The 14,512-nt window shown below is 56.3% G+C and overlaps 1 protein-coding gene across 1 annotated transcript; it reads right to left on the bottom strand.

The window, feature by feature from the left end:
- Positions 1 to 11,486: 11,486 nt before the first annotated feature.
- LOC119696275 (serine/threonine-protein kinase pim-1-like) lies at positions 11,487 to 14,254 on the bottom strand (the record flags this gene model as incomplete). The annotated part of the gene is given in 6 exon segments (XM_038126000.1): positions 11,487 to 11,853; positions 12,102 to 12,278; positions 12,942 to 13,140; positions 13,142 to 13,309; positions 13,515 to 13,565; positions 13,697 to 14,254. Coding segments are annotated over 6 exon segments (1,260 nt in total), but the record flags the coding sequence as incomplete, so codon positions are not given.
- Positions 14,255 to 14,512: the final 258 nt, after the last annotated feature.

Genomic DNA, 14,512 nt, shown 5'->3' with positions numbered 1-14,512 from the left:
TCTGGCTCTGCAGGCTCTGATGGCAACGTCAGAGCAACCCTGAGGAGGCTGGAAAAGTGACACTGATGCTGCCTCTAAGGGGCCCTGTGCTGATTACTGTCACTGCCTGGTTTATTAACATCTGAGAGAATTTTCCTTTGATTTTTCTCAACCTGAACTGAGAGATGAATATCTGTGTGCAATTTCCTATCCAGGCAACCCAGAGCAGTAGATTTAAAATGCAGACTTCTCCCCTTTATGCAGCCCCTGCCTCGCGGTGTTCCCTGTATAATCTACATGGAAATATTCTGCAATTAAATGCCATGATGGGAGCAGTCCTGAACCATGCAGCATCCTCACCACACAAGGAGAACACTTCCAAGCCTTACCAGCTGTTTCCTTCCACCCAGATCTTGTCCCCCAGTGCTGGAAGCAGCTTCCAGGGCTGGCTGAGAGCTGTTCCTGGCAGGCAGCAGAGTCCTGACTCCAGCACAGCGCCCGGGCTGCAGGAGCCTGCTCTGCAGGACAGCCCTGGGCACCCCTTGCTCCTCTGCACAAGAGATCATCAGAGAATGTACTCACAGAGTCTGTAGGCATTGGGATGCTTCAGCTTCAGGAGATCACTGCAGGAGCTGCAGCTGCATTGTCCTGCAGCCAGAGGTTCCTGTGTCAAGGGCTGGCAGGGATTGTGGCCCAGTCCCTTCTCAGCACCTTCCCAGGCCTGACGGATTGAAGCTCTCTGTGCCTGTGTGCTGTGCCCGGGCTGGCTGCAGGCAGTGCCCCAGCCCTGCTGGGCTGTGCACAGGAGCTGCTCCTGGGCAGAGCTTTCTCTCTGCAGCGCTGCCCTTGCCAGGAGCTGCCTCTGTGCCAGGAGCCCGGCCCAGCTCAGCAGCACAGCCACAGCACAAGGACTTTATCATCCTCTTGGGGCTTTGGGCTGAGGCCTTGAACATCAGTCCCTGAGAGGGAGCTGAAGAAAGCTCTCAAGAACTCCCAGTCAGAATCCAACTCCAAAGTTTCTTTCACTTTTAATGGGTCTCACTGAGGGACAGGACTGAGAAAGTGTCCCCAGGCCCCAGGCAGAGCAGAGAACTGGAGGCACTGATGGCAGCAGGGGACAAAGAGAATCCAAGTCTTGGCGCCCTGGGGCACAGCAGGCTCTGTGCCACCAAGGGCTGGGAGGAGACACCTTGTCCTGAGCCACTGGGGCCTCCTGGCACAGCCCCAGCCAGGCTGGGCAATGTCAGCCCCTTGTCCTGCCCTCTGCATCCCCCCCTGGCCCACATGCCAGTGGCCTCAAGGATCTGCTGGAAGGAGTCCCTGGGGAGCCTTGGCCAGGAATGGCCCTGGGGGCTCCTTGATGCTCCCAGGGACTGCAGGGTTTTCAAAGGACTTTGGCTTTTGCTTTTGCCTTGGAGTCTTGTTGGAGAGGTTTGTGCAATCATGGCCTCCAATTCTCTGCTCTAATTAGTCCTTGGAGAGGCTTTGTTAGGAGCAACACTCAGTGGGGCTCATGAATGCCTCAAGGCACTTGAGTCATTTCAAGGGACTTGGTGTTTCCCTTTTGATCCAGACTCTGTGAGAGGTTTGTGCAATCATGGCCCCAAGGCTTTGCTTTCAGGAGTCCCTTGAGAGCTTTGGAGTGACACTCAGTGGGGCTCATGAATGCTTGGAGACACTCAAGGTGTTGAAGGTACTTTGGATTTCCCTTTGCCCACTGAGTGCCTGAGAGGTTTTTGTGCCATCCTGGCCACCAATTCTCTCCTGCAAGGAGTCCATGGGGAGCCTGCGTTGGAGAGGGACCTCAGTGGGGCCCATTCATGCCTTGAGACACTTTGGGTGTTTCCTGTGACTTTGACTCCTGGAAAGGTTTGTGCAATCTCCTCTCAGGCGCTGAGGTTCAAGGGCTCAGCTCCACATGCACAGTCAGGCTCATTAGGATCAGGCAAGTCCTGCCAAACCATGGCGCTGCCTTGATTCACCTCTGCTCTAGTGCAGCTCTTTAAGAGGGATTCCTTTTACAGTTATGGAGAAATATTTCAAAGAGCTTCTAGGATATATGTATTCCTATTTTAAAGGGGGTCTTTTATTGCTGTTCCTATTAGACAAGAGGTGATTGCAGCATGCAGTGTGTGATGTTGATCCAGGGCCTCTCCTAAGGAGGTCTGGCCTGCTCAGAGAAGCTGTGCCTTGAGGTCTGACGCAGTGTGGGCAGCCTTGCTCCACATTCCCCAACCCCATGCTGTCTCTCCTCACTCAGCGGGCACCTGCTTTGCTTGGAGAACTGGCTGCACTCAGCCAAAGAGGAATTTTCCTTCTTTGATTTTGGAAGCAATCTAAAACTCCTGAGTTTCCCTGTTGAAAACAGACATCCTCCTCAAGCATGTGCCAAGCCCAGGCTGCCACCAAGAGCACTCCAGACCTGCCCTGGGCCAGCTGTGAGTGAGGATCATCATCCCAACATGCAGTGGGCCATTGCAAGCGACTGTTGCCGTGGTCACTGCAGTGGCCCCACTGCTGGCTTTGGGTGCCATGGCAGCCCACATCAGTTCCATTTTCCTTGGAAACCACCCCAAGGACCCATTTCTGCAGCCAGATTCCATGGCCACTTGCCTGCAGAGCTGTTGCTGTCCTCAGCTGCCATGGCAAGCCTCAGGACAAAGGGGTGCCAGGGCTGTTGGGGCTACAATTGCAGCGACGCTCATTGGTGCCACCAGGTGCCATGGCAACGGCCATGGGGACACGTTCCTTAGTTTGGTGGCATGGCAGCCCGTGCCCGGAGCCGTTGTGGTGGTTGGTGGCCATGGAAAGCTGGCCTGAGCCCATTGCTCAGGGCTGGTGTCACTGCCCAGAGCCAGAGGGGGTCCCTTGCTGGGGCTTGTGCCACGGCCACCTGCCCTGTGCCGCGCTGGCCGCTCAGGCACCGCGGAAGCGGCAGCAAACGCCAGGGCCAGGGCCAAAGGCCAGGGCAGCCAGACAGAAAGGGGCAGTGCTGGGCACCGTTTCCATGGCAGCCGTCACTGGCGGGGACACCTGGCTCACCTGTCCTGGCAATTGCCATGGAAAGCCCTGGCAGGGACTGACGGCACAGACAATGGCACTGAGACCCTGCTGGGCCGGGTGCTGAGCACAGCGCTGAGCACGCAGAGATGGTTTTGTTCTCGCTGAGCTCCAACAGAGCCAAGGCCTCTCCTGCCCCTCGTCCAGCCACGCTGGGGAGGGGCTGGGGCTGCGCGGGACGCTGGCAGGGGACACAGCCGGGACAGGTGACCCCAACTGACCCCGGGGATACCCCAGGCCATAGGACATCATGCTCAGGGTATAAAGGGTGGGGAGGGGGACAAGGAGGAAGGGGCAAATTTTGCAGTGAGGGCTTTTGCCTTCCAGGGGAACTCGTAGGCAAGAGGGGGCCCTGTTTCACCAGTGGGCAGCAGCAGTACCAAAGACACAGAAACCAAGGAATTGTGTCAGGAATTGTGTCATTTACATCATGCACAGCTGCAAACAATTACAAAAGGAGAAGCTCAGCAAAGCACATCATCATTAGCAAAGAATTACAAAAGAAGCTCAGCAATCCATCCAGTCATTACTACCAAAGATTGCCTGCAGGGATTAAAGAAGGATCCATCAGCACTTACCCTCAGCCTTTACCATCCCCCAGATGCACACATCAGCTGGGGAAGGCAAGGACTGGAGAGCCACTCCCAGACACTGGGAATTCCTGCAGGTGCCTCTACCTTTGCAGGCAACCAACCCCACTGTGAGAGGACACAGCTTTTAGACTGTTCACAAAACCAGCTGACATCACTGCTAGCACGGGAACATCGGGTTTCATGCTCCTGACTGGTTTCTCCCAAAGCCTGGCCAGGGCTCAAGGAGGAACCAAGGGCATTGACTTTGATCCTTCACCCCCAAACAGGGCCAGATGGGGCCTTGTCTGGTTTCTAAATACAGAAAGATAAATCCATGTTTTATCAAGGAACAGATTACACTTGGTAACAATGCTTCCTCAATGAGTGGATACAAATATAACATTTGGTTGGAAGGTTCATCTAGAGGCCAACTTTGCCTCAGGCCCTGTTCAGGCCTTGATCCCAGCCTGGTCGGGCCTTGCTACTTTGATTGGTCCTACAACGAACTACAACCTTCGTAACCATTCTTTCCATAACACAGTTCAGATTTACATACTAGGCATAAAGGCATCTCCTCTTGTGCTTGAATTAAGTGCTGTTTCATTTCATCACTCAGAGCTATTCACGTTCCTTTTAAAACATGCCGAAAGAGTTGCATGCCTGTCTTTTCTCGAGACTGTCTCTTTTAAGACAAGTCCCAGTCCTCCACTTCCCAGCACAAAGCGTCACAACAACTCTACCATGGAGTGTTAGAGTGCACACCAAGGGCACACGCTGCAACGATGACAGACCCTGCCACAAATGCATTGCACAGCAGCCTCCAGTTTGGCAGCCATGAAGCCAATCGCACCAAGAAGAATTTTCTTCTTGCTGCCACTCTTCTACTGCTCTTTCTGTCAAGGGGATTCCTGACTGTTGGCCTTCAAACCCATCACTGGTAGCAGTGCAACGCTCCTGTCCCATGATAGCCCAGGTTCCTCCTTGGCCCGCAAGCAGATAATCCAAGGCCACGCGGTTCTGTGGAGTCCCCGTTTGTGTTTGTTGCAGCTCACAGCATGTGCTGTTGGACATTTGAACAGTATCATTTGCTACTTCTTCAACTAATCCATTCAGCTTCTTCATGTAAACTCCACAGCACAGTGCAGCACACATGGGGCACAGGATGAACCAGAACCTTTTGCTTTCTGAAATCTGAGGCACTCCTTGGCAGGAAAAATGTTCTCTGGGCCCGAACTCTTCCTTGTGGTTGCTGCTGCTGAAGGGCCCTACATGGTGGCCCTGCAGCCAAGAGGGGTGGAACACTGACACCGACCAGCTCCAGCAGCCCAAGTTCTACTGACATTGGCAGTGATGCTAAAGCACAGAAATCCTCTCACACTAGGGCCCCTGTAACTAGAACAGGGTTTGCTTTCTCCTGAAGGGAAATCTTGGTGAATCCTGTCAAACCCATCACTGCATTCCTGTGTGCCACAGCACAGTTCTCTTGAACTGTGCCTTCACTGACAGTTACGAGTCAGAGCCCATGGACAGAGTTCTGGCCACCCCACAGGGTGGGCCCTCCAAGGGAACGCCATTCCTCCCAACTGCAGCTGAGAACAGCAATTAGTGCCACGGAGTACTTTGCCTACCCTGATCTTTGACTGTTCATTACATTGGGATGACTAATCCCTTGGGGAAACACTAGAGGTGTTTGTGGCCGCAAAGATTCCGGCTGACTATCAAGGTACAACTTACAGACATCACTAGTACTTTAGTCACACAGTTCTTCATGCTTTTCTCTCAATCTCATTCGAGTTCGGAACAATCATTCTGTTGTCCATGGAGCCAGCACCATTTTAAGTCCAGAATAATGCCTCCAAGGCCCTTTGCTGTTCAGCTTTACCATGCTGTCTGTGCCTAACAAGGCTTGGTGGGGCCCTTTCCCCTGTGGCTGCAAGGGGGCCAGGTCCCAGTCCCTGAGGGGCACCCAGGCTCCTGGATGCAATTTGTGTGCAAGCGCCTCCGTGTCACAGCAGCCTTCCCATGGAGCCCCGTGGATCAGAGCATTTTCCAAAGGGGCCGTTGGGGCAAACTGGCAGATTTGCTCTGGCAGGATGTGTCAAACAATATCCTGTGATATCGACTGCTTCTCACACAGAGCACTTGGCTGCAGGCACATATTCCCATTGTTCCTGCCCAGGTTTCAGGATTCAGGGTTGTCTTTCCTAGGAGCTGTTCCTTCAGCTGCCTCGGGAGGGCCTTTTGGCCTCTGCACCCACACTCTGGCTCCATTATTAGGTCTGCTGGATCCAAACCCTTCATCTCCACAAACGGTGGGGACTGGAGGTGGATCTCCTTTTGCACAATCATTCTCCAAATTGCAAGATCAATAATTGTGAGACCTGCTCATGGGGTTGAACAATGCAATCTTGTTCACTATTGTTCAACTGAATGACTGTCATTTCTCCTTGATACTCTGCATCAATTCCTCCTGCCATGACATGAACGCTTTGCAAGGCCAAGCTCCAAGCCAGCAGTTACCAAACCAAAGTGTCCTGGAGGAATCTGAATTCCTGTTTCAGTATTGATAGCTCTCGTTTGCTTTGCATTTATCCTAATTATTTCCAGTGCATGAAGGTCCAGCCCTGCAGCCTCTCAGGTGCCAGGGCCTGCCAGGGCCATCACAGCCAGAACAATTGCCCAGCAAGTCCAAGTCTCACTGTCCATGGCTGTATTTGCAAATTGGGTGCAGCCGTGCACAGCCAGGGGGTTTCCATTTCTCCAGTGGGCCATTGTTAAGGGTATGGAGCACATCTGGGAGATGGCTTCTCCATGGGGACGGGTTCCCATCTCATTTTTTCAACTGCTCATCTAACAACCCCTTCACCCGTTCAAGCAATCCTGCAGCTTGAGGCTAGTCTGGTACATGAAAAACCCTGCAGTCTCAATCACTGTATTTTTCACAGTACCAGACAAAGCTCTCTGCATCACAGTGTCAGCAAACCCTGTAAGAATAGCCAATTCCATCCCATCCTCCTTTTTTCATTGTATACACTCTCCCAAAGTTTACCACTGCCATTAGGGTCCTGAGCAATCCTGTTCTGTAGGGTATTCAGTGTTACATCCCTGAGCAGCCAAAGCCAAAGCCAAATTTGCTGCCAGTTTGCTGCCAAATATGGCAGCCAAAGCTACCAAATTACGGTAGTAATGTCAGCACTATTTCCCATTATTATTATTTTATATAGAAATATAGATATTATATAAACAGAAAGATATAGACATGTATATATATATATATATATATATATATATATATATATATATACCTATACACACATATATAGAGACATGTATTTTAAAAATAGATAAATGTATATAAAATATTCATATTAGTGTCTCATACTATTAGTATGTATATAGTTATTTACTACATGAATAGTTCACTTGCACAAATGCATGTGAGCTCAAGATTAAAACCTTCTTCTGTTGCTCCATGTGGGAGCATTGAGCATTCCAACAATAACTGTTCCTTCTGAAGGTGCTGTTTCCAATGTACTGTTAAGAAATTCATCTTGGTCTGCCCAAACCCACAAGTTCTTCTCCTTCTTTCATATGCAAGTTTTGGATTTTACATTTTAGGACATCCAGGGGTTCAGCTTCTTTGAACCCACTGCCCCACTGCTCACACGGTGCTCCGACCTCAGCCCACTCCAGAGGCAGCCAACTCCAGGGAAGGGCTTCCCATCTGGGAATTTCTGATGGGACTGATTGCTCACATTGACATTGAACAGGTGACATTTTGTTGGGATTTGACCAGACTGTGCCAGTTTCCTTTCACCAGTGGGCACCAAAGACACAGACTCCAATGGAAGGAATCAGTGTCATTTCCTGCAGTTCAAAGCAGCAAAGAATCCCCAAAGGAGCAGCTCAGCAATGCAGCCAATCATCATCACCAAATATTGCCTGCAGTGATTCAGGAAGATCCAGCACCATTTACGCTCAGGCTTTACCATTCCCCAGATGCACACATCAGCTGGGGGAAGCTGTCACAGCCAAGGGCTGCAGAGCCACTCCTGGACACTGGGAATTGCTGCAGGTGCCTCCAGCCACAGCTGAGGCTCCAGCCCCGCTGTGAGAGGGCCCAGCTCTGACAGTGCTGAATGAACAAACCGACAGCACTTCTAGGCTGGGAACACCTGGGTTCATCCTCCTCTTGGGTCCCTCCCAAAGCCTGGCCAGGGCTCAAGGAGGAAGCAAGGGAGCTGACTTTGACCATACAGCCCCAAACAAGGCCAGATGTCAGATTTCATGGCCTTGTCTGGCTTCTAAATACAGAAAGGTCAATACTGGCTTCACTAATGAGTGGCTACATCTATCACAGTGCTAATGACCATGCCTGTTTCATTAGTGAGCAGGTACAAAGATAACCTTTGGTTGGCAGGTTCATCCAGAGGTCACCTTTGCCTCAGGGCCTGCTGTTCAGGCCTCACTCAGGGCTGTTGTCCAGGCCTTGGCACTTCAGGGATGAGGTTTGGCTTGACACTGCTGGGTGACCGCTGGACTGGATGAGCTCAGAGCTCTTTTCCAACAGAAAGGATTCTGTGGTTCCATGATTCTACCCGCTGCATTCAGCTAGGTCTATTTCAGCAGCAGGACTTTGCTCAAAAAGTTCCCTCTTGCTCAGCTCCTTCAGCTCCTGGTGCTGAGCTGCTCATGCTGAACGAGACGACTCGGAGAGGCGAATACAGTCCATCCAATTCCTCCTGGGACACGGAGAGGGGAAGGTGTGGAAACAGGAGCATTGTTTGCTGTGGCCTCCTCTCTGCCCTTGACGCCTTTCAGCGCTTTGGAGCAGCCAAGAGCTTTCTCCAAGAGTGCAATGGAGCAGCTGTTCCTGCTCCCGGGTCTGGCTCTTCCCAGTCTCTGACCTTGCCTGCTTTTGTCCCTCTTGCTGTGCCTTCTGTTCCCCAGGGCTCGCTGGTTGCTGCCCAGGACTGTGGCACAGGCACAGATCCAGTGGTCCAGACCCTCCTTTCTGTGCCCTTGGAGCAGCCTGGCCACAGCAGCCTTTCCAGCTGGAAGCTCCACATGGACAGGGAGTCCCCAGCTCTGCTCCTTGCACAACCTCCAGGAGCCCAGGGCTGCCATCTCAAGTCCCTGCTGGCACTGAGGGCTCCCAGGTGCCTCAGGCTGCTGTGACACCGCTGCACACGGGAGGGAAGAAGGCCAGGGGCTGTGCTGAAAGTCAGCTCCATCTGCTGCTGCTGCTGCTGCTGCTGCTGCTGCTGCTGCTGCTGCTGTGGGGTCACTTGTGCAGCCCTGGCCCTGAGTCAGGGATCAGATCCAGGCCCTGCTGCTGCTCCCTCGGGATCAGCCCCAATTTGGTTGTTGCAGTCAGGGCCAGCAGAAGCGGTGGCTGGAGCAGCGGGTGCTGACAGTGCCCCAAGCCCCGGGGCTGGAGGGCTCCCTGGGCTGGGGCTGGCAGGGAGCTGCCCCTTGTTCTCCCTGCGCCCCAAGCCAAGCTGGGCCAGGCAGACGTGGGGCAGCAGAGGCAACAGGCAGCCTGCGAGTCTCTTCCAGCCCTGGCTGCTCAGAGTTTGGGCCTTGGAGCCTCACGTGGACAAAGGCAGCTGCTCCTGATCCCTCTGTGTTGTGCCCGTGTTCAGCAGTGCTGCTCCATCAATCTGTGCTCAGCAACGGGGAAAAGCCAGAGCCCTGCAGGGCCAGGAGCTGCCGGGCTCTGCCTGAGCAGCTCAGCCAGCAGGAAGGGAGCTGCTCCACACAGGAGCAAAGGACATTCCTGGGATATGACATGCTTTCTATAGAAAGGAATAAAAAAGGGGGAAAAAAATGAGATAAATTGGAAAAGATAAAAATAAAACCCAAGTGTGAGTGAAAAAACTTCTGTAACTTTGCATCAAGAGGTAAAGGATCTTTTGAAAAAGAGAACTCTGTTATTTACTTTGTAAATGTGCCAATGGCATGGATCCATCTTACTAACCTCAGCAGCCTTTTAAAAGATTTTGGGGCTTTGTTTCCAACCCTGTTGTTTTCAATTGCGGTCGAAGCAAGAGGAAATTGCTTTGTGCCCTCCCGGCTCCAAGCAGGACTGGGAATCAAAACTCTGTCAAATCCCAAATCCTTTAGAAGATGACCTTCCTTCTCACCCTGTTATGAGCTGCACATCCACCTTGAAACTGTCAGGGATTTCTTAAAGACTCAAAGGAGTCCCACCTGCGGCTTTTTGCTCTGGTTTGGACGCGCAGAAGGGCAGTTCTCCATCCCTCAGCTCCAGACTGCACTGCCTCAGGAACACGGCCCACTCGCCAGCTTTGGCCCACTCGTGGCACTTCTAGAGGAGGAAGACAGAGCACTTGCACAGTTCCAGCCAATAAGGAAGGAAGAATGGGACAGACAAAACATCCTGGGGAGATGCAAGCATTTAGATGGGACTGTGGAGAGTTTGGGTTCTTGCCAATTGCATGTGTGTCCCCAGCTGCAATCTCTGGGCCTGCAGGAGAGTCTCACTCACCTGCCAAAGCAGAAAGCTCAGGCGCTGTGCTCGGAACGGGCTCGTCTGATGCAAAGCTCTCAGAGCAATGTGAGGGCAGAGCCAGCCCAGCTGTGCCCAGGGCTGAGCCCAGCAGAGCCCTGGCAGAGGCCAGAGCAGCCTCAGCACCCGCAGAGCCCGGCTGCAAGGAGAGAAAGCAGAAACTGCCCGTCAGCCGAGGGCTCCTGTGCCCTCGTCCCAACGCCTGCAGTGCCCAGGCCATGCTGGCCGTGCCCAGAGCTGTGCCCAGAGCTGCCCATCACTGCTGTCTTTGGGAGCAGAGCAGGAGGGCAGGACATGTGCCCAGCCTGCAGCCGGCCACGGCACATCCAGCCCTCAGCAGCTGCCCAGAGCCAGATGCCCCCGTGCTCGCTGCCATCTCCCAAAAGCTCTGATCCCACCCGGCCAAGCAGACAGGGACCCACCTCACACCATCCAGGGCTGCAAGAAAAGCTGCTCCCAAACGATGTGCTCAGCCTTCTCCAAGGGCACCACCCATCCACACCACAGCTGCTCCCAAGCACTTCCCGATCCACACTGGACCAACTAGAACGCTTCCTCTAGAAAAAGAAAACACACATGATCGAAAAGAGATTAGAGACAAAAAGGGGAACAAGAAAAAAGAGAAAAACTCTTATCTCTGTCAGGGGCTTGAGGAAGGCCCAACCCCTACACGCTAGGGAAAAACCCAGCCATGGGTGAGGGAAGCCCACACTTTCTCTCTTGCCCCCTGCACTGCCCCCCAAAACAAGGCTGATCTCAAAGCAAACAAGGGCAGTGGAGCAGCCCAAGGCCTTCCTTGCCTGCAAAGCAAAGCAGCTGCGCACAGGTTCTGGAGTCCCACCTCTGCTCCCACCATGGGGGTTTGTTTGTGTCGGCCTGGCTGCCCCAGCCCCAGCCCCAGCCCAGGCCACGGTGGCTGCTGGGGGCTGTTGGCAGGGCCAGGAGCCAACTCCCATTGCGTAAGCAGCCCAGCCCATCCGCCCAGCCCTGCCAAAAAGCAGCTGGGCAGCCGACTGAAGACTTAGTTGCATCTGCCCCAGCAAAGGGGGAACCTTTGCTTCCCAGCCAGCCTGGGCAATGCCCAAATCTGGGAGCATTTCCCTGGGGGTGGACTCATCTGAAAGTTCCCTGTCGAGTTTGGCTTTGAAGAAGGTGCCACAATCAAAGTCCATCACCTTCAGCTGCCGGGGGCCAGGTTGAGGAAGAGTTTGTCATCCTTGAGGTCATCCTCGCTGTCTCCAGCAGCAGCAGCAGCAGCAGCAGCAGCAGCAGCAGCAGCAGCAGCATCCCCACCTGGTACAGCTTCTCCAGGGGCTCCTTCTCCTTCCCTGGGCTGGGAGCAGGCTGTCAGGGCTCTGCCCAGGGCCCCAGCTGTCAGGGAACCAGGACAAGCAGAACCAGCTTGGATGGCGGCCACCAGTGCTGGGCAGAGCAGCTCAGCTGCAGCACAAGGGCTGCGTGTTGCCATGCCATGACCCCGGTGCAGCGACACAGGCAGCACAAAAAGGTCTGGGTTCCTTTGCTTCTGATGGCCAAGGCATGTGTGCAGCTGGAACTTACCAGGGCCCTGGATCAAAGTGTGCCTGTGGCTCTCTCCCTTCTTCTACGGCGGAGGAATACCCTGCACCCAAGGATCACAGAACAGGTCTTCTAATGAGGGCCTGTCCAAGAAGTGCATGGATAAACACCGCCTGATCAGATCTTGGCACGCTGCCGAGAGAAACCACAAACTGCCGGTCAGCTAGAGCAGGCTCCTGTCTGCTTTGCCCCACTATTCCCATGCCCAGGCCATTCTGGATGCGCTCAGAGCTGGGCCTAAACTTTCCCATCAGCTCTTTGCTTTGGAGGAGAGCAGGACTTGGGCCACCTCCTCAGCAGCGGCCAGAGCGCGATGCCCAGGAGCCCGCTGCTGCCTCCCGGCACGGGTATTCCCCCCGTGCGCAGAGAAGAGGATCCACCTTGAGAGAGCCGTGGTGGCAGCGAGAGCTGGCCCCGGCTGATGTTCCGGCCCCTCCTGAAAGGATGCTTCCCGCAGACCATCTGGTGCAGCAGGATGCCCAGCGTCCAGATCGTTGCTGCCTCGCCGTGGTACCGGCCCAAGCGGGTCCATTCGGGGGGACTGTAGGACAGTGTTCCTATGGAATACAGATGGAGTTCAGCAGGGCGATGCTGCTGCCCCCAGAGCCTGGCTACAGCAGCCCTGGCCGTGCGGGGGCTGCATCAGTGGCACACAGGGTGACCACTGCCCTCTCGCCAGCACCTGGGACTCCAAGTGTACAACCTTAGGGTTGCAAAAGAAGCCAACCGGGTGTCGGAAGAGGGCAGTGGAAGCCCTGGCTAGGCCTGACCATGACATGCAAAGGAAAAAGCCACTGGGGAAAAAGCTGGGGAAAAAACATGTCCTTATCCTCCCTGCCTGCATTGCATTGGCCCAAAAGTATTATGAAGCCAAGGCAAACAGAGCGAGTGCAGCAGTGGGAGCCCTTCCTCTCGCCCACACTCCAAACGGGCTGGTGCATTGGTGCTGGCTGCGCCTCTCTGCTACCCCACCCATGGGGGTTTTTGTCAGGCTGGCTGCCCCAGCCCAGCCCAAGTCCAGGGCACAGTGGCTGGCAAAGGCTGCCAGCAGGGCTGGAAGATGCCTCCCCACCCAGCCCGGCTCAAAAGCAAGCCAGCTGGAGGCTCAGTCCCCTGCCTGGCAGCAAAAGGGAGAATGCCCGCTGCCACAGCCAGCTTGGGCTGGGAGATGTCAGGCCATGAGATGCCAGGAGCGGGAGCACAGCCCTGCGTAGGCTCACCTGCAAAGTAAGTGTAGGCTGTGTCTTGCAGGTAGGTGCCACAGCCAAAGTCAATCAATTTGGCCTGCCTGGTGGCCAGGTCAACCAGGATGTTCTCTGGCTTGATGTCGCGGTGCAGGACCCCGCAGCTGGTGCAGTGCCGCACGGCCTCCAGCACCTGGCGGAACAGCTCCCGCGCCACCTCCTCGCACAGGAACCCCCCGTGCCCGAATGAAACGCAGGAGGTCCTGACATTGCTCTGGCCGCTCCAGCACCATCAGGATGTTGTTGGGGAGCTCGAGCCACTCCAGCAGCTGCACGACACCAGGGAAGCCGGTGGACACCTTGGCCAGCAGCACGATCTCCAGGGGTGCGCTGGTGCCGTCGGGCTGCGGGAGGAGCACGATGCCGTCAGCGGGGGCCGATGCCGTGCCAGGCCTGGGGAAGCCCTCAGCCAGGCCGGGACGCTCTGCGCCCTGCGCTGGGCCCACGCCCGCTCCCCCTCCAGGCGTCCTGGCGCCTTCCACCCTGCCGGCCGCCGCCTCATCCCCGCCCGGCACGGCCCGGCTTCTGCCGCTGGCCCCGCTGACTCACCAGCTCGTCCCAGTGCCGGATGCGGTTCCGCGGCACCCTTTTGATGGCCACCTGCAAGCCAAGGGCAGCAGCGGGCTCAGCTCGCCGCCCGCCCTGCCGAGCCCCAGCCTCCTCCTCCTGCTGCGCCTCCTCCTCCCCCTCCACGCCCTCCTCCTGCGCCCGCCGCCGGCCCCGCCGCTCACCGGGGCGCCGTCCGAGAGCCGCGTGGCCGAGAAGACGCTGCCGAAGCCGCCGCGCCCCAGCAGCGAACCCACCCGGTAGCGCTGCAGCAGAGCCTCCTGCGCCTTCCCTGCGGGCGGGACGCGGCTGTCAGCGCTCGGCCCGGGGCCAGCAACGGCCCCCGAGCGCCCCTCAACCGCCCCGGGCCGGCCATCCCCCGACGTTCGCTCTTTCGAACGGGACACGGGAGGCTCGGGGCCGGCGGCCGCGCTGCCGAGCGGCGCAGCTCGGGCCGGGGAAGCCGCAGCCGAGGCGGAGGGAGCGGCCACGCCGCGTGTGTCCTCCGCGGGCTCCGGGAGGGGCCGGGGCCGGGGCCGGGGCCGGGGTCGGGACTGGACCCTGCGTCGGGGCCGGCGCCGGGCTCGGGCCAGGCGGAGCCAAAGGGCGGCGATGCCGCCCCTGCCCCAGGCGCTGATGCCCGCCCAGCAGCGCCACCGCCAGTACGGCCAGAGCCGGGCGGAGGCGAGACCGCGGCGGGACGGCCGGGGCCGGGGACGGGGCAGCCCCGCCCGGGGCCGGGGGCGGGCCGGGGGCATGGCCCGGCCCGGCTGGGGGAGAGGGAGGCGGGGAGAGGAGAGGGACGCCGGCAAACGGACCCCGCGAGAAGGGTGCCCGGCAGCGGGAAAGGGAGAGAGAGAGAATGAGAAAGAGAAAGAAAAAGAAAAAGAGAAAGAAGAAGATAGCTCTAGAGAATCTTCTGCTGCTGCCGCTGCTGCCGCCGCTGCCGCTGCAACTGAAGCCCCGGGGCCGTTTGTCCCCGTGTCCGTTCCCCGCTCGCC

Source organism: Motacilla alba, unplaced genomic scaffold (assembly GCF_015832195.1).
Source record: "Motacilla alba alba isolate MOTALB_02 unplaced genomic scaffold, Motacilla_alba_V1.0_pri HiC_scaffold_28, whole genome shotgun sequence".
NCBI classification, from domain to species: Eukaryota; Metazoa; Chordata; class Aves; order Passeriformes; family Motacillidae; genus Motacilla; species Motacilla alba.
This window is presented reverse-complemented; position numbering and strand designations above follow the sequence as displayed.